Source organism: Zeus faber, assembly GCF_960531495.2.
Source record: "Zeus faber genome assembly, chromosome: 9".
Taxonomy (NCBI): domain Eukaryota; kingdom Metazoa; phylum Chordata; class Actinopteri; order Zeiformes; family Zeidae; genus Zeus; species Zeus faber.
In genome coordinates, this window is record NC_137197.1 from 29,120,094 (window position 1) to 29,140,064 (window position 19,971).

Sequence of the window (19,971 nt, forward strand, 5' to 3'; positions counted from 1 at the left end):
CCTTATTTTTAATAATATTTATAATAATAATTGAAGTCCATAAGTCCAATAAGAAAAAAGAGCAGAATTGCCCTAATATTTTAATATTGTCCGATAACAGTTAATGATTGGTTAACGAGAGTCAGCTATCAGTCAGAAAAAAATTTAGAATTAGCATTTCTACGACTGATTCAATATTTGTCAGATACCAGATTAAAATGGTGTTTTGTATGATATAATATCCATACAATATCTACAATGCTAACGTTCAATTCCAAACACGACAGATATTAACGCAATGCGACTTCACTTGCAATGTTTTATTTTGACACATAAGTGTTGGAGAAATGGAGAAAAATGTATTTTTTGTAAATCATTACGATCTAACCAGAAACAGTGTTTATATTTGGTTCCTGGTGACATCTAAGGTTGCTTTCACATCTACCCTGGTCTTTTTTAATCGAACCAGAGTTCAATTAAAAGGTCAGTTTACTCTGTTGGTGCGGTTCGTTTGGAGAGGTGAGAACGCGCATATGAACTCTGAACAGACATCTCGAACCATGGTCCTCCTGAAAAGACGGGACTCGGTCCGATTCCATGTGAACCACGGGCTGGCTAGTTACATGTGAGAGGGTAATCTGACTTAATTTAGAACTAAATATAGGAAGCAAACCAAGATACCGTGAATTGTGGGTTGAAAACGGATGTTGACACTTGTGTTTCCATTGTTCTTATTTGGTAACAACACCAAATCATAATAATGAAAGCTAGGATCGCAATTGCAATACACCGTTGTTGCTCCATTGTTGCCCATGTGGTTTTGTGACAGAAAGTGATTTTCCCTAATTCACATGTTTTTCTTTTCTTTTTCTGGATTACATGTTGAAATGATCCCTCCTCACCACCCCAGTGGCATTACAAGACTTCATGTTAAAACGGAGCAATATGTCACTACATTGGTTGAAAACTGGCACGGATTTCACACGCTCCTGGAGACTGCAGTTTTTTTATGAATGAAAAGCCAATAGCCTCTGCGGACACACGGGACTCCACTCGCAGAACAGACCGGTGGTCTTGGGTAAAGATCAGCGGTGGCCTGGTAATATGGCATACCGGGCATTATCCCGGTGGGCCGATGCACCTTGGGGCCGATATAATTTTTAATAAAAAAAAAAAAAAAAAAAGAACAGATTGTCCAACGGCCAGCCCATAAAGCAGGGATAGTGGCCCATTGGTTCATTTTCTATACTTTCTATGGGTGTGAAAGGTTCCTGAAAGTACGGGGTACTTCCCGAGGTTTGGAGGTGCGTGTCATGGCTGCCACCCACCTGGGAGAAGTTCTTGGCCCTCATCTTGACCTCCTTCTCCACCAGCTGCTGCCGGTGAGACGTCTCATCCTGGAGCCTCCTCTCTGCCTCCTCCCGCCTCCTCCTCTCCTCCTCCAGCAGCTGACGACGCACCAGGCTCTCTCGCTCCTGCGCATATGAAACATTTATGAATCAGGCTCCATTATATATGTATAATTCCCACTACAACCAGCAGGACTGTGATGGGTTTAACTGGGGGGGGGGCTTAGTTGCTTCACTTTGAAGGGCCTCCTCGATGCCTGCTGCTGTTACCTATTCAACCGAACCGCCGAGCCTGGGGTTTAAAAGTGGCCCTTCTTTCATTATATTCTTTTGTTTTATCATTTTCTAGAAAGGAGGCGAATCGCCCGTATCAACTGGATCAAGCATGTCCATAATTTAAATAGACGAGGCGGTCGACCTGAGAGGGCTGTTTTCAAAGAGAAAACTGTTTTATTTTATGCCGTGAAGGTTCAATATCATCAATCAACATATGTTACGAATAAACCTCTTGAATCAATGGATGTGTGAAAGGCTATATCATTGCGTAAAGACTGAAAAAGTGCGCCTGATCAGTGTTATTGTACTGAGTTGAATGGCTGTCTATACCTTTAATTTCCAGTTTTTCACAGACAATTGGAGCGCTGCTTGTGCTATTGCAGTTGTATCGATACAACTTTGAAATCACAAGCAGGTTCGTGATTCTCCCCGTATTTTTATGGGTAATATTGTCCGACATGATGACCATATTTCGGTGTTAGTTGGGTGATTATCTGAAAATAAACTATGTACTCTATCACTGAAGCGGAGCTTTTCCAGCTGAGCTGCCTGCACAAGTGTGTGTGTGGGGGGGCCAAACCCGAGCCGCAGGAGCCGGAGCACGCAGCTTGTGCCTTCTAATAATTTAAAGAAAGAGTGCGCTCCGATTCAATAAATTATGATATTTTACAATATGTCCACTTGAGAGGGCAGAACAGAGTAGCGGCAGCTTGTGAGAAGTGCCGCTCCATAAGAGTAGTTCACATTATGAATATGATTTGTGTTGTGATATGAAAGATAAGATAATAAGTTGAAACGGAATATGACGCTGTGATATGGTAGGTAAAAAGTCAGATTAGAGAAGAACGAACAGAGCCGACACAGACGTGGTGGGGGGCGGAGAAGGGACACGCATCTGCAGTAGTGTCGTGAGCTGGATCATCCGGCTGCTTCTATGGCTCCATAGAATTTATTTTATCTATGAAATTGTATTAAATATTTTGTTTAGATTTATTTCCACTACAAAAAAATACATAAGTTATTATGATTTAATGTGACTGGACTCCAAGCTACTTATTGATTAAGAAAGAAAGTGTTTTCTTTACAAATCAAGACTCTAACAATGGCATAGCCATCAGTGCTGAAAAGAAATACATATGTTGAAATCGAAAATCAAATCGAAACGTTAAAATTGAAAGTCAGATCGAATCGTGGATTTGGAGAACCAGGACACACCTACTAATAATACTAATAACACTGCAGTAACCCATGTTCTCAATGTGATATGAAAATCCAACACATCATGAAGATCTGTTCTTGGCCTCGTCTCTTACCCTCGATTCGATGAGCCGGGCCTTCTCCAGCTGTGCCTCCTTCAGCATCTTCTCCATCTCCTCGATCTTCAGGGCGTCCATTCCGCTGGTGCTGGAAGCCGAGAAACGCAATGTAACGCGGCATAAGGCTGAGTGTGGAAGCGAGCCGGTCATTGAGCAGGGGTTCATTCATATTTCAAACTTGGTTTGAGGTGTTCCATATATAAAATAGTTGGACTGCACAGTAAAACCAACCCATGAGCCTCACTGGGCGAGCAAATAAGTACTTTGGAGGAGCATTATCCAAATTATCTATTTGTTGACTAAAGTTATGGAAGAAAGATAGCTTATACTAAGCGTTGAAACAGAAACTTCTGTCTATAGTAACTGAGCGATAAAGCTCATGACAGGGAAAGTCATTTTGCAAACAAAAAAATGGCAAGAGCAAGAACATCTGTATACAGCTTTGTCCAAGTACTTGAATCAGGAAACTTTGAAAACAAAATAATAATTATAACCTTAAAAGAGTCTTAAAAATGCAAATGCTAAACAAATGTTAAGCACTGTAATTAAATTGAAAGCTTTTGGTAAACCCATATTTGCTCTCCTAACTGGTTCAAAAACATCATGGAAAGCTTCCTAACGCAGCTGACCAGTACAGAGAAAAATATCCAGTACAATGATCCAATACACAGAGAAGTCCATCAAAGTAGATGAATAGAAACTGTGGATTTAAAAAAACAAAAATACACACACGCACGCGCGCATTTTTCCATTTTTTCGTTTCCGTATTTAGAATGTGGCTGGAAAATTGCACGTGGGAGGGGAAAGGGAGATATTCCGCATAAATACCCCTTTAACGGTGCCGTGGTTCATATTTGGGTGCTGGAAGAGAGAGACTACAGCGACTAAACCGGTCCATTCCAGATCTGTGGGTGAGGAATTAAGCTCTTGGCAAGATAAGAGAGCTGTCTGCATTTGTGTGGGTGTGTCTAATGTAGATGGGGCGGAAAATACATTCGATTCCCTTGAGTGTCACGATTTAGGTTGGCCAGCTCGACCCCTGAATCCCTATTTCCATTGTATTCTTTTACATGCGAGTCATATGGTATTAATTGTATTCATGGTGGAGTCATGGTATGTTGGAAGAGTGATTCAATTGTTAGTATCAAAAAAACTATACATAAAGTATGATAGATAGTCCGACCGAATTTCGTCAATACTACGTAGTATTCATAAATTTCATCAGCGCTAGTGAGCCTAAACAAACTAAATGTTTATACAGCGACAGTAAAGGACTCATGTTCTTATCTTCTTGTTCGAAGGTTGTTTTTTTTTAGCTAGGCAGAAATGTTTTACATTTTATAGAAGTATTCACTTTTTATATTTTTATTTTATTTTCAAATCCAAGTTATGGGGTATATTTAATGCTTATCAGTAGTTTTATTGCATATTACCATTTTCTTTCCTTCTGGTTCACTATCCGGTTTATTTTTATGAGTTAATGTACTGTATATGACCACATTTTTTTATTTCATTTTGTGTTGTCATTTTATTTGTTTTGTTTTTTGTTTTTCTGCTATTGTTTTTGGATATATTTGGTAGTGTAGGTTTATATTAGGTTTAGTGTATATTGCTGTTATAATTTTATTCTATTGCTTTATTATTATTGCCTATTATGAAGGGAAGTGTAATTTCCCTCTGGTGATGAATACAGTATCTATCTATCCATCTATCTATCATTATCCGCAATATAAGAAAAGTGTTCTTAAAACTATTTTCAAATGTCACGTGGCGCCCCCACCTGGACATGTTGTCAGGGGAGCAGGCCGAGTTGTTGCCCGTGGAGATACTGGTGTCCATGCTGTCCGAGCTCTCTAGGCTCAGTGTGTCGTAGGGCCGCTCGCCGGCCGCGGGGGGCTGGTGGTGCAGGATGGAGTGATGCACCAGCGGGGGGGCGGGGGCCAAGACCAGGCCGCCCGGGGAGAACGACGAGGGGGAGGAAGAGGAGGCGGCCAGGTGTGACTGGGACCCGTGCAGCGCCTCCCACTGGCACTGCGCCTCCACCGCCGCCCGTTGCTTGAGCTCGGCCAGGCGGCGGCGCTGCTCCTCGATTACCTGCTGACCTGGAGGGAGGGGAAGGGGAAGTTGATTTTTTAAAATAATAAAAATTGAGCCAGTTTTGTTTTTTTGGAGGCAGCCGCGCACACACCGTGCGATTCCACACCTGCATGCCATTGATGAGTCCACCGCAGCATCCACCCTAAAAAGTTTGCACCGGCCAGAGACCATGCACCCGCACATACCCGGTATGTGCGCACTCCAGTGTCGCAAACCCGGCCAGAAACACGACGAACCTTGAAACTTACAGATGGAGAGTCTAAGTCTATCTTAATTGCCAAACCCATGCCAATTTGTAACCATATAACGGGCAAAACACCTTTGTAAGAATCATCAACAACCCTCTAAAAACACAAACAAAACAAACCAAAACCTTCCAGAGTGCACCCAACACTGAACATGCGGTATTGATTTCCACCAAACAGAATCTTTTGTGTTATGTTTTAGGTGAGAGATGAGGCGACAGAGAAACAGTGGGGGGGGGGGCAGCACATCGGAGGTGGAAGAGAGAGCGAGATAGAGAGACGAGTGACAAGGCCGGGGGAGTTGAAACGGTGGACAAGAGGACAGACGATCTCAAACGAAAGATCGATTGATTCTTTCCGAGGTGGTCCGTCTACCTGCTGGGCTTCCCTCGGTGGCAGAGTGACTGCTCAGCTGTGGCTCTGTGGCACGCGCCGAGAGAGAGAGAGGGGGGGAGGAAGAGGAGGGACAGAGCCAAGTGACAGACGGTATGACAGACAGGAGGAGGTGGAGGGCAGACAGTGATTTAGACAGAAACCTTAAACTTCAAAATAAATGTAAAAAGGAGACTCCAACGCGGCCGACTCTGGCTTCTAGGCTAAAGAAAAGAAAAATGTCATAGGGTGACTGACAAGCGTTGCACCAGAGGGCATAGGGTTGTGGTAAATAGAATAATGTTTTTTTGCGTGTTTGTGTGTGTGTGTGTGTGTGTGTACCTTTCTGTTGCAGGGCCAGCTGTCTCTTGGTCTCGATCTCTTGCAGGGTGGCAGCCAAGTTTCGGGGCAGGCTGCCGGTGCTGTTGGCCACCATCAGGGGGCTCTGTCGGAACATGGCGAGGGACGTTCAAATAGCCGATCTAGCTTTACACTGTGAGTGTGGCCATGTTTGAAGAAGTGAATGAAGACTGTTATTCTTTAACTCCACAGATAGGATATACAAAATGAGACCGAACTAACAAGATGCCCTGTGCTCTGAGACCTACCCTGGAGGTGTTGCGACCCAGTGTGGCTGTGCTGTGCTGCAGGGGAGATCCCCCTTTCGGTCGATGAACCGTCTGACCCGCGTCGCTGTCCAGCTTGGAGCGAAATACCTGGACAAAATTATAAAAACACAACAGCGCCTCAATAATAGCTCAGTGTTTGTGAAGTGTTTGAAACGTTACTTTTTGAAGACCGTTCAACATAGGCCAAGTACCTGAGACATCAAAGAGCTCACAACAAATGGTAAACACACACATTTGCACCTGGGGAAGGGAGTGCACGCAATCCCCTTGAATTTGGGGTCCCTTTCATCAGCCTAGAGACAGGACTAATTACAGTCCTGATCTGCACAAGCATGCACAAGCACGCACAAACACGCACCCCCCCCCACACACACACACACACACACACACACACACACACACACACACACACACACACACACACACACACACACACACACACACACACACACACACACACACACACACACACACACGCCAAAACCAATTCAGTCTTACTATTGTACTACCCTGATTGATTGAATTGAACTGATCCATTCTCTTGACTGAACAAGGGGGATGTAACACTGAAGTGGACAATCGATTAATCGATGGATCGTTATCAAAGAACCCAACAGATGCCTATTGAGTGCATTTCACGCACACATTCATTTTCACACGTCATTTTTTGCTTTATAAAAATGCACATTACGTCCTATATAGCGCATGTTTGCACTAGCGTACTGGAGTACGCTAGGCTTTTTGGACACACTACATCGTCACATAGCTGCTCCACTTCCTTTCAGCACATTGTGGCTTGTGTAGAACATATTGCCGCCGCCCTGTCCTCACAATCCATTGTGGGATACGCCCAGCAGTGTATTGTGCAGTGTCTGCCTACTACGATATTTCCATTACGCATACTATTTGGTGCATACGATGGTTCCACACACGCTCACATACTGACTTTACGCACTAAACAGTATGCAGGTTTGCGATATCCGATGCAGCATGTATCCGGGGCTAGGTGTTCGGTGTGTTAGCAGGCAGATGGACAGAGAAACAAGCAGAAGCAGGAAGTCAATAGGAGGAAAAAAAGGCAGCGCATGGGCCGGCTACCTGCAGTCTGCGGCCCGAGAGTGCCTTAGCGGGCAGAGGGGGAGAACAGTGCTGGCTAGCCTCTCCGGCGGCCATCACCTCCAGGTACCACTGCTCTAAATCTAGCCTGGGGATGTGGGGCCTACTGCCCTCGGACTGGTACTGTGGTACACAGAGCAGCCACACAGGAGGAGAGGAAGAGAGGAAAATGGCAGTGGGAAGGAGGAAATAAGAAAGACAATAGAACAGATTATAATAATAATAATAATAATAATAATAATAAATACTTTATTAATCCCCGGCAAACATTCAGTGAAACAGTTAGACAGTAAAAGAGAGTAAAAAGGCTGTGGATGTTAAGTATAGCATCTGAACCGTAATGCAAAAAACTGCAGACTCCGGTTCGAACAGAGACAATGACTGATTGAGAAGATGTCATGGGCTTACTCTGTATATTTTGAGTTTCAAGGGGTGTTGGGGGGGGGGGGGGGGATTTGGGTGTGAAGACTAGGGGGGGCTGACATAACGCAACGAAATATGACATAAGACACGAGGCACACACAGACCTCCACAGAGAGAGAGGGGGAGGAGCCGTGATGAGAGGAGAGACAGAAGAAGTCGGGGTCTGCGGCGCCGGGCTGCAGGGGATGGCTGAGTGGCGAGGTGGGCGAAGACTCCACCTTGGGCATTCCATACATCTGATTAAGCTGGCCCACGGTCACATACTCCTTTTTCCAGCCCCCGCCCCGACCAGGGAAAAGGCCGCGACGGGGAGGCAATGAGGCAGGAGGAGGGAGAGATGAAGAGGAACGGAGGGAGAGTCAGACAGAGAGGAAGTAAGACAGCAGCTCAATGAAAAAAGAAAAATAGGTCTTTAGTAAGGGCGGCGCTCCTGTGTCAATTGGGGAGGTGTTAGGGAAGGAAATGTTGATGAAAAGAACGACGGACGGTAGGGTTGGGCCATAGTTGGATAATGTAATTCATCATCTTTCAGTAGTGTGGTTTTGGCTTGAAATTAATGACAATTTTGTCTAGTAACTCCTCAGGGACAAGGAGATGTATGTGTGTGTACTTCAAGATATAGTTCAATGTTATGAACCCATTCTTTAACATGCCATTGTGAAATCAGATATTGTGATTATATATTACTATGGGTATTGGGTGCAAAGTTTCCTGAGCTCGATGATGACAAATTCTTCCATATCGCCCAGCCCTAAAGGATTGCGGTGCAACACAGCAAAGCCTGTAAGTGTGTCCATTCATACCATTACACCACCATGGCCACCACATTGGCATTAGTGTCTGCTACTAATGTCCGTAGATTCTAACGAGGAAGTGAGTGAAGTGGTTGGCACAGGCCAAAACAAAGACAAAGGCAGTCGGCGCAGGAGAGGTGAAAATAGAGAGAAAAGGAGTGAGAGATTAAGCAGAGCACGGTGTGTAAATACAGGCAGAGAGTGGAAAAAAAGAGAGAAGGATAGGGAGGGAGAGAGAGAGCAATGGTACCTCACGGGGGGCGGTTAATGCAGCGTCTATGGCAAACGAGCAGCGGTGCAAGGCGGGGCCGTCGCCACTGCCGCCTCCGCCATACATCCTACGGACGTCCGACAGCTTCAGGTACTCCTGAGTACGTCCAGCGCATGCCAAGACCACACCAAACAAGAGGCAGTGAGGACAATGTCCCGCTAAACCTCCCTCATAGATAGCACAAGTACACCCGCAAACACCCGACAAGGGATGTGGCAAAATCATTTTCTAGTCAACTACTTGCCGCCTACGCGAAATTGCACATTACTTTAAGCAATGACTTAAAAAAATAGCAGCTACCCTCTATTTCTACGTACTGGATATAACATCCAACATGGTCAAAACACCTTTTATCCAGGTGATGGCTTCGGTTTGATAATTTATAGTTTAAATCGTCTTTAAAAATGCATATTTTGTCCCAAAACAAATAGTTTCCGCTCATCTATTTTGGCACATCCCTACGCCAACCACACATTCTTCACTCAAGCTTGTTGCATGGGGCTTATCCCAGTATGCACTAACTTGTACACAAATAAAAACAAAAGCCAGCTTAAAGGGTAATTATGCAAGGCTGTTGGAAGGCTGCTAAAGCGCTGCGTGTAATGAAACAGGTAATCAAACAACCAGCGAGCCAAAACAAAAGTGTGCATCATCAGCAGCACGTTCATGGGGGTGAGGGGGTGACGAGGGCCATTTTGTCTGTTTTTACATGGCACGGAGCTCAAGCAAACAGCTGTTCCCTTTCCACAACAAACAGTGTCAATAGCAAATAATTATCTTTGAGCTGGGGTGCGCTGTGGGGAAGCGGGCGTTCAAGGGGGCGACAACCACAGGGCTTCGTGCAGCGCACCATAGTTTAGTTACCTCCGTGGGGCTGCTAGGGCGTAACAGACAGGGAGGGTAGGGGCGCAAGTAGGAGAAGGAAGAGGAGCACGAAGAGGAGGCTCGGCAGAGAGAAAGCTGGGAGGAGCCCACGTCCTCCAGCAAACTGATCCCGCCGATGCGAAGAACCTCCTGTTTTATAAAGTCGGGGAAAATGCGTTTACTTCCGGGAGTGGGGGGTGGGTTACAGGACGCGTAACAAAGACCTCAGAGTTCACCTATTAGATGTGTTTAACTCAACTCACATTCTCTTGTAGAAATGGTTACGATTGTGCAACCAAAGTCTCGACCAAACCAAACAAAAAAATAATAATCACTAAATGGAGATATAACAAGTCAATGTGATCAGTGCTGAGACGCGCTGCCATGAAAGGTGCCTTTTGTTTAACCAGGTCATGAGCACAAAGTGCGAAAGTGCCCGTGTGTGTGTGTGTGTGTGCGTGTGTGTTTGCGCCGTACAAAGGAGGACATTGTGTTCTCACCTCCTTCATGGCGCTTGATGTCTTGGGGAAGCTTCTCCCTCCACTTAGGCTGTGGTACCTCTTCTCCAGAGCTGACAACCTCTCCTTCTCCTGGAACACATTGACAAAAAAAAAAAAAAAAAAGGTCACGCCAAGATAAGAGGTCTACTGAGCAGGCTGTTTCCACACAGTCTAATGAATAACAGGAGAGAAGACTATGGAGATACAAAAGATAAGACTTATTAAGTTGGCGTACGAGGTCGCACCTTTTGCAGCATCTGCAGCGTGAGGTTCCTGTCCTTGGCCAGACGCTCGCACTCCTGGGAAGCCTGCAGCACCAGCTGGTTTGCCTGGATCTCCAGGGCTGACACCTTCTCCTGGGGTCAAGGGGTGGAAGAGTCCATTTAGCAAAAAAGTCAAAGTGTCATTCTCTGGCGTAGTCTCCCATAAAACTCTACTGCTACGACGTTACAGCCATGCCTTCATCTAAAGTCGATCAACACTCTTCCAGCCAATCATCATTGAGTATTCAGCCTGGAGTAGGTATTGAATTGACAAAAATGAACATCGTTTTTTTTGCGATTTTGATGCATAGAAGCATGTTCGATGCCTCAAGTGGAAAAAAGTGTTCGGATTGGATCAGCACTGGATATTAGGCTTGGGCCGAATGACGATTCAATCGCCATTCGACGATCGATGACATGAATGACGGACATTTTTTATCCACCAGGAAAAGTCCTGTTGAGCATTGAAACGGTGGACGTGCAGTTTACCGTGTTCGATCATAGTCCATGTTTAACAAAGAGGTTTATTCGATTTAAAATTCAGTTTCAACATTTGCAAACATTAAAATATTAAATTTATGTTTGTCAATTGTCACCTTATATAATATATTTTTTTAACCTTAACGGCTGGACCACTTTACGGCAATATTTTACACCAGTGTGCTTTACGTTATCTGCACGTGGAAACAAACATGGAGGGAAATTACTCATTGGATGGATGATTACAACATTTGTCCGGCTACTGTGCCGTGACAACATAAGGTGCGGATGAATTAATTCAAGTCAAGTTTATTTGTACAGCCCTTAATAACAATAGTCTCAAAGGGCTTCACTAACCCATGTTTCACATAGAAATCAACGACAGGCATCCCCTGGTCTGAACCCTCAGACCAGAACCCTGAATTAACGTTTACATCTTCAATTTTGTAAATAAGTCAGATTTTGATATATATGTCCTTATTTTGACTCTCCCGTGAATTTGAGAGCCCTGACAAGCGCTTTCCTGTGCTGCGCCACATCACAAAGAGGCTTTATCATGTGATTTTCTTTTTAAATATACAGTATGCTGGTCTAGAACCAAGAACCGCTCAGGGGCTTGGGGCGGGGACAAGCAAGCCCGAGCAGAACATTGTGATTGCGATATCATATTTTATTGAGTCGGAGCACAAACCAGGACAATATGGAACAGAACAGAAGCAGCAGTGGGCAGCATTCGTGGACACGCCTGGGGACCTGGTGATGAGTGTCCATTGCTGGTCAGACGATGATGTGTGCATATCCTCTACCTTACTGACGTTAGGTGGAGGAAACCCCATGTGAGCACGGGGAGAACATGCAAACTCCTATGCAAGCTCCTATTTGGGAGATAACCCGCCGGAACATGGTGCGCCACCATGCCACGAATAGGGCCAGGGGCGGAGCAGGCTCAAACTCTGGCAATCCTTGGAGCCCGGAGGTCTGGCAGCTCGCCGGGGCAGCTCGCCGGGGCAGCTCGCCGGGGCAGCTCGCCGGGGCAGCTCGCCGGGGCAGCTCGCCGGGGCAGCGGCAGAATTGACAAATTTACGGGTTTCCATTGAACGTAGCACCAGTTCCTCCTGTCGCTCCTCTTTACATCAGCACTACGTCTAGAACGAGATACAATTTTCCGAGTTTCCTTTGAACGCAGCATCGGCTGACGTAATGATTCGGTGACTCGAGTTTTCCGAGTCGTGGTGACACGCAGAATTACTACTACAAATTGATACACTTGTTGCGTGTTATGACTCTATCCTAAAAGTCAGGACAAATTAGATACATAGACGCTAACCAGGCATGTAACAGTACAAAATTTTACAGTACGGTATATACCAAAATACCATATATATTCATTTCATATTTCCCCCTCTGTGTTCTGTATATGCAATTTGCAGAACAGGAAGGCTCTTGATGGGGCTCTCAAATTCACAGGAGAGGAAAAATAAGCGACATATCAAAATCAGACTTATTTGCAAAGTTGAAGATGTAAATCTTAATTCACCTCACCCCATGTTGGCGCTGCACGGTAACAGACAGTGAAATGTTGTAATAATCCATTGAATGAGTAATTTCCAGAAGTGCCACATACCCCCATGTTTGTTTACACTTGCTCCCATGCCCCCGCAAGTAATGGAAAGCACTGTGTTGTAAAATATTAGCATAAACCAGTTCTGCACGTAAACAAAGATGGTGGATGTGGTGCCTGCGGAAGTTACTTATTGACGTCTTTCTGTGGATAATATTTTTTCGTGTCCAGTTTTTCTCCGATTGGACGAATGACATTTTGCACAATCGCCCAAGCATACTGGACATCAACAGATACTCAACATGTTCTGGACTTGGTATCGGCGGCTGCCCTAACCTTCCTCTTGGCCACGCTGCTGTGGTACTCCGCCATGTCCTGCATCAGCTGCTGGCTGAGGGTTTCCCGCTCCTCCTCCAGGCTGCTCTCCCTCTCCAGCTGCTGGAACTCCAGGTCCTCAAACTGCTTGGTGTCGGCCTCCAGCACCTCTCCGTCCTAGTGCAAGATGCCAGCGAAAAAAACCCTAAGTCACACATGTTGACCTCAAAAGTCGCCCAAGGACCCAGCCACACACAGCCAACAGACAGCCATCGAAGAACATACCCCCCTATCTATAAAAGGGGCATATCGCCAGTGTGGGTCACAAAGCCACTCGTTTTTATGTACTGGGGAATAATATGATTATACTGTATTAACTTGTATGAGTCTGTTGCTTTCAATCAATTAAAATGATATTCATTCCCCAATAACTTTCACTAGAAAAACAATGTTTGGAAAAAGAATTTGCAATATTTTGGTCTGATCATTAATCTTACAAATGTTATTATGCCATTATTTTGGCATTTTGACATGTGGTTTGGAAATATTTATATCGGATATATCTGCTGTATTTTCCTGTTCCTGGAGTGCACCAGGCGGGGCATGGGGCTGTCATTGTGATCTTAAGACCCTTTGTGGCACATGAAGGATGATGCAACCAAATGAATCAACTCAGTGGCTCTTGATGCAGAAAACTGTACGTTTAAGTAACTGATATTTGTGAAAGATGATGCAAAACCACCACTTGCTCAAAACTAAAATAAGCATGGAATTCTGAGCAAGAAATTAATTGTATCGCACAATTGAAACATGGAACATTCACTGGCAACGTTGAACACCATAAGCCCCATGAGACACCAAGCACAACAAAAACACATTCATTTACAGGAGAGGTAATGGAACGTAAGTGGAGAAAAAGGGAGATGGAAGGTGGAGCTGGTTAAGGTCTGCATTAAATGATTAGTAAGCAGTTACGAGGCAGAAGAGATGCCAGAACACATAGTGCACCAACATCACAAGCGCACACATGCACAGGAGAACATGCGGCTCCATGCAAACACATCACATTGAGGTTTTTTTTTAATGCATCTCCGCCACCTTCGGACACTCGGATCTTTAGACAACGTTTTTGACTCTAGTGCCCGTGTGGTACGGCTGGTAGGGACATTTTTCCGCAGCTCGGTTGCGGCCTTTGCAGGACCGTGGACCAGGGACATTATGAGAGGAATCCTTTCAGTGTTTAAAGTGTGCTTGTATGCATACGCATGTTAGCTCTCTGAATGTAGCGAGACCGTGCTACGAGGTTAATGGGTCGGGGGGAAAATCTCCGTGACGCAGTCACTATAAACCACCATGAACACAACAATGTAGGTGTCAATGTCCTTTCAAAAGATATCCATTTGAAGCGATGATTCCAAAGCGATCTCCCACGTGAAGAGTAGATGCGTTGACTTGCTCCACTTTGCTTGTCTTGTTTAACTTTACATGTACATCTGTCTTTGTGCTGAAATAACATCTCAACACCAGTGGAATTTCCCATTGAACCAGTGGTGTGTGAATGTTCGGGTGTGTGTGTATGTGTTCGGGGCGGAGTGGTCACAGGATACAGACAACTGAGGTGGGTGGAGGAATTGGGGGGAAGTGGAGAGGGGTGCTCTAAAAGGTGTGTGTGTGTGTGTGTGTGTGTGTGTGTGTGTGTGTGTGTGTGTGTGTGTGTGTGTGTGTGTGTGTGTGTGTGTGTGTGTGTGTGTGTGTGTGTGTGTGTGTGTGTGTGTGTGTGTGTGTGTGTGTGTGTGTGTGTATATGTGGGGGTGGTGATGGATTGGGGCCAGGCTTGGGTTGCCAGAAATGCGCCCTACTGCAAAATCGGAAAAAGGCGGAAGGTAAAAGCGTGAGGGGTGGGTGGGTGCTGATAGATCAGGCTAAGTGTGGGTGGTGGTCCCCAGTTTTTCATCCTTCCTCTCCCTCTCGGGGCTGACAGAGCCACCCACCCGCTTAAGCTGCTCCTGCAGCTGCTCCCTCAGGGACTCGGGGCAGTTGTACAGCTGGCTCTTCAGCTCGGTGTAGCTCTCCTGCAGGTTCTGCAGCGCCCGACGCTCGGCCTCTACATTAGCCCTCGCCTGGAGAAGACCACACACACGCACACACACACACAGGATGGATGGAAGAGAGAGAGAGAGAGAGAGAGAGAGAGAGAGAGAGAGAGAGAGAGAGAGAGAGAGAGAGAGAGAGAGAGACACAAAAAAGAAAACGGCTCAAAATCCACGCCATGCAAATTAAGAAAACTAAGAAAAAAAAAGCTGCTTTTGTTGTTAGCGAGAGAAAATTTGACTCCTTTAGGAGGTGAGGCGGGGGATATAATACTTTTTATAATATGTCGGTGAGATATTATAACAACTGGGGGTCCACCTGGGAGAGAATTTAAGCACTTCTCCTCAGAATAGTCAACACGCAACACAGAGGCGTGGTGGGTCAAAAGCCGGGTCTTGTGGGCGCAACTCCAGTTTCCAAAGCTCGGAGGAAGCCATCAATAACGGACCCTTGTTATTATCACCCAACCTCAGAGCAGACAGAGGCTCTGGCCATTTTGGCTTCTACCAAACATAATAAAGCTTTAAAACTAAAGCCTGACAGAGCTTGATCATATAAAAAGAGAAACTGTTAATTGTTTTTGTTTCGCTCAGGAGAAGATGTTACGCCGCCAATGAGCGGTCGGGAGCGAAGGTGGTTCCAAGCGTATCATTTGTCTGATGTTTTACTTTTTGAGAATGTCGAATACAATGTAGTGAGTTGTGGGTGAAAGCAGTGACAGGTAACCCCCCCTTGGAGATCATCCTAGCTCCTCCCCATCAACAGCAATTGAGGTTCCTCTACCCTGTGTGTCTGGCAGGGACACCTGCAGGGAACCATATCCCGCAGGGACACCTAGTGGGTCATGGAACGGTGGAAGTGGTTTGCCGAGCGGCAGGAGAAGCTGAGAGGGGGATTAGCGGGTTAAGTGGATGCCGGTTAGTTGTTGATAGAGCAATGAGTTGGAAGAGAAGGACTTCAAACTCATGAGAAGGATGGGGCGGTGGGGGCATGTACTCTGTCTGCCCTTAAATTCACTCTGCGAAAACCGTGTTGATCCTCGTCAAATACAAATATCAACATCGATATTAAGTGCGCGTGTTTACCTTGTCTTTCTCCCTCTGGATGGTGCTCTCTAGCTCCTCCAGCTTGAGCTGCAGCTGCGCCATGACGTTCGCCTCCGCCTCGATTTGCTCCAGCTCGGCCTGCCTCTCACCCTCCAGCAGGGCACGCTCCATATCCGCCTGGAAGTGTCAAGTCACGTCACCCGGGAAGTTGTAGGACCCATGAGACCCCCCACCCCCCAAACTACGGGCGGGGTCCAGGCGTTACCACAACAGCATGTTTAGTCTACGAGTTGTTTCCGCTGTACTACTGTATCGTGTCGACGCCCCGAGACTACAACTTTTCGGGGCCCACCACTTTCCCCACCCACGATTACATAAGAAGACAACTTCCTCTCTTGCCTCCCTGAACCGCCCTAGGTTCCACATCAAGCCATTTGAATTATGCATAACCACATCAAACTACTTAATTGTCTATCTCGGCTTTGTATGTTAATCAAACACGAAACCTCAAATACGTGAGGCAATATTTGGGAGGATCATCACAGTCATTCTCCTCCTCCGTGGGCTTTACCTCTTGCTTGGACTCTTGCAGCTGCTGCTCGAGCTCCGTCAGCCGGGCCTTGAGTTCGTCGACCCGGGCCAAGACCCTGACGCGCTCCTCCTCCAGGTAGCTCATCTCCAGACGCCCCGACCTGGATGACTCCTCGTGCTGCCGAGGGGAGAGGGTGAGAGAGAGAGAGAGAGAGAGAGAGAGAGAGAGAGAGAGAGAGAGAGAGAGGTTCAGTGTATAAAGCCAGCCCCAACTTCTCTCTCTTCACAGTTTATTTTATTTATTTCATAATTTTTACATTTATTAGCATTTATAATAATTTGTATATATTATTTTATATCTACCTGATATACTCTATGCTTGTTTAATTGGCATTGTTTCAGATTTGATACATTTTTACTTGATTTTTATAGTGCTTTGAGTTCTGAGAAAAGTACGCTAAAATTAGAATGTTTTATAAATATAAGTAAAAAAGAAAAGAGAAGAGGAAGCTGGAAGAGGCAACAAATACAAAAATATTAAGGAAAATAAAACACAACGATAGATCGATTTCACTACACTCGATTAGATAAAAAGTATGTGAAAAAAGTATAAATTTTAAGGATCTTCTCAGGATTCAGAATATATATTTGAGTGCAAAGTTTAATTTAATTTGAGTGGCTACTAATGAAATTCATATCTATAAATCGTCAATATGATAATATTTTACAGCAACGTATTTGCTTATAGTTTTCGAGCACTTTATTGGCAGCTCAAGTTGCCAGCTTAACTTTAGTAAAAAGTAGATTACAAGAAAATAATGCAAATAGTATTTTAAAAAAGTGGTTTACATACAACTACAAACAATAAATTGTTATCCTATAATATAATGTTATTATTAATACGCCAATTAAGTACCATTTACAGTACTTGATTGGCAACTGTTTTTGCCAGTTGTTTATTGTAAATTCTACAGGAGCTTTGTTACAGCGTGGATTGCAAATGATCTTCAATGCACTGATTGGTCAAACAGAGGCAGATGGGTGTGGGGGGGGGGGGGGGTGGCCACCTTACATAACATGTTGCCTACGTCACATGCATCCATGTGAAGGGGCTTGTTCTCAAAAATGAGGGCACACAATGTTGAACTCTGCTCTGTGACAGAGGGGTAAAAAAATAACTCCATTTAATCCATCCTTTTAGTACTTTACTAGTTTAAAGTATTCCTCTGGGACCTCGCTGCAAACTTGGGATCCATGCAGGCATGCAGATCGCACCACCACCCTCAGGCCCGCTCTGACCTGTCTGTCTCCGTTGTGCAGTGCAGAGGCAGTGGCAGAAGGAGGCGATGCCCTCACCTCCTGGTGCGTGCTCTCCGTGCTGCTGCACTCCTCCTTCAGGTTCTCCTCGTCGCTCTCCCGCTGCCTCTGGGCCACACGTAGCGTCGCCGCGGCGGAGGGGGAAGACAGCAGCACGCCGCCTGCTCCGGGGCTATTGGACAGGGGGTCGCCAGGGAAGCCCATCCTGGACGAGCCGTGGGGTTCGGGGCCATCGGGGTCCTTGTTGTACTCGGCACACAGGTTCAGAATGGTCTCTAGCCGCTGTCTCTCCTGAGGGGAGGGAAGATGGGGGAAGAAGGGACACCAGATTTAATCTACCCGCAGCATTAAATACATCACGCCATCTCATTTCCTGTTGGCGTGCCAGGCACCAATGCCAATCTTGAGACCGGCCGCGGTGGATGGCTGGGCCTGGGCCAAGCAGCATGAAATGGAAACTCTCAGAGTCAAGACAAACCCTCTCATGCTCGCGGACAAAACTCCCACAGATACCTAAATAAAACACATGAAAATAGGCTTCAATGTGTTGTTTGTAGGAGGTTGACGCAAATGATTCTTGATTTTTTAGCTCAGAAATCTCAGACTCAAAGATCTCACACTCAGAAATTAAAAATTTCAAATCATCAATGAAACTACATCAATATAAGAACCACAGTAGGAAAACCGATGTATATGGAATTACAAATTGGTGGATGTAGAAATTTGATTTTATAAACCATAAACAGCACAAGAATTGATAGTTTACAGCTGGTTACCGTGTTACCGGTGTTACGCGGTGTTCGGGCGTACACAGATTACATTACTTGCCCGCCGACCCCACCGTCGTTTTGCTTTTTCCTTTCTTTTTTTTTTTTTTTTTTAAATAAACCCAATTAGTTCATTCTCGCATAACAGCACTGACGTAAATCAAAGTGAAAGCGACTTGTGCACGCACAGCAGAGTCGCACAGTCTGCAGAGCCACATTTCAGTTATCACGGGAGGAGAGGAGAGAAAGAAGGCTATAGGAGACCTTAGATCATGTCTAGATTGGGACCTGTCTCCCTCCATGCCTAATCCCGATGTGTAATTAGTGCCCATGTATAACGGGGACACTCCACGCAATGTGATCTTTATTAATTTAAATATAGTATAATCTTCGTCTCATTGTCTGTTTTTTATATATCTATTATACTATTCATTTCATTGTCATCAACCATTATAGGTGTCTCTTTCCCCCCCCAACCCCTTTTCCTGTCCCTGAAACAACACAGGAGCCCCTGCATGCTCCATTCTCTGTGGGGGGTCACCCTGGGGTTGACCCACGCTGTGATTGGTTGTCCAGTTGTGACCACGAGGGGTCGGCCTATCTATTGGGGGGGTGTCCCATAGACTGGGGCGGCAGGTGACCTACAAACTCGAAATGCCAGCAACCGCCACCCTCACCCTAACCCTTACCCAACTGCTGTAGACGCTCCGTCTCTCTGTTGAGCTGGAAGACCCGATTATTTTAAAATGATTGGATGCGTCACTTCGATCTTCGCTTTGATCACAGAAGATTCCTATCATAACCAGTGCCACTAAGTCTTACACATATCCCTCCCATGACTCATTTCAATAATTAAAAATGACTAAATGTGGGTCAGGTTTCCCCAAAACTGCATCTTTTCTGGGACGTTCCTTCTTGACAGAAGGGGTGCTGCGTGTTACTTAATGCTAACCAAGGTCACCCCTTGTTGCGTTTCCCGTGGTTGCTTAGCAACCCTCAGCAAGCCTACTCTTTTTCACCCACAAATCCGGCCACCAGCCGGGGCTCCACTCCCACAGCGTGCAGCTGTCCCGACTTTCCTGACTGCTTTCAGAAGGGATCGTCTAATGGTGCGGTACATTATAGGGAGGGTTCCAAAACCCCCACATAAGTCTTAACTTGTAATCTGGTAGCAGGTATCTTTTGCCAGAGTAGGTGGGGGGACCAAAAACCTCTGGGCTATTGAATAGTACAGTATTTTTACAATCTTCAAACCATTTCACTGGCAAGTTTGCCTCCACTCAGGCAAACGCCAGATAGGTACACACGGTCCTTCTACAGTGAAATATACGGCATATACGGTACAGTATGCCATTTGACAGAAGAGTCA

The 19,971-nt window shown here is 45.5% G+C and overlaps 1 protein-coding gene across 8 annotated transcripts in view; it reads right to left on the minus strand.

Moving 5' to 3' along the window:
- Positions 1 to 19,971, minus strand: part of phldb1b (pleckstrin homology-like domain, family B, member 1b) — a 69,286-nt gene that overhangs the window by 5,216 nt on the left and 44,099 nt on the right. For 3 of the 8 annotated variants that reach the window (XM_080006361.1, XM_080006360.1, XM_080006363.1), the window contains exons 4-19: positions 17,818 to 18,126; positions 16,559 to 16,696; positions 16,027 to 16,164; positions 14,842 to 14,970; positions 12,872 to 13,027; positions 10,477 to 10,587; positions 10,232 to 10,321; positions 9,732 to 9,881; positions 7,907 to 8,068; positions 7,362 to 7,502; positions 6,243 to 6,350; positions 5,977 to 6,079; positions 5,638 to 5,682; positions 4,701 to 5,022; positions 2,918 to 3,008; positions 1,308 to 1,454 (exon numbers count right to left, since the gene is read on the minus strand). In XM_080006361.1, the coding sequence (XP_079862487.1) occupies positions 1,308 to 1,454; positions 2,918 to 3,008; positions 4,701 to 5,022; positions 5,638 to 5,682; positions 5,977 to 6,079; positions 6,243 to 6,350; positions 7,362 to 7,502; positions 7,907 to 8,068; positions 9,732 to 9,881; positions 10,232 to 10,321; positions 10,477 to 10,587; positions 12,872 to 13,027; positions 14,842 to 14,970; positions 16,027 to 16,164; positions 16,559 to 16,696; positions 17,818 to 18,126 (2,340 nt within the window). The remainder of the gene's footprint in view (positions 1 to 1,307; positions 1,455 to 2,917; positions 3,009 to 4,700; positions 5,023 to 5,637; positions 5,683 to 5,976; positions 6,080 to 6,242; positions 6,351 to 7,361; positions 7,503 to 7,906; positions 8,069 to 9,731; positions 9,882 to 10,231; positions 10,322 to 10,476; positions 10,588 to 12,871; positions 13,028 to 14,841; positions 14,971 to 16,026; positions 16,165 to 16,558; positions 16,697 to 17,817; positions 18,127 to 19,971) is intronic. The other 5 variants (XM_080006364.1, XM_080006365.1, XM_080006362.1 and 2 more) reach the window with 5 other exon arrangements.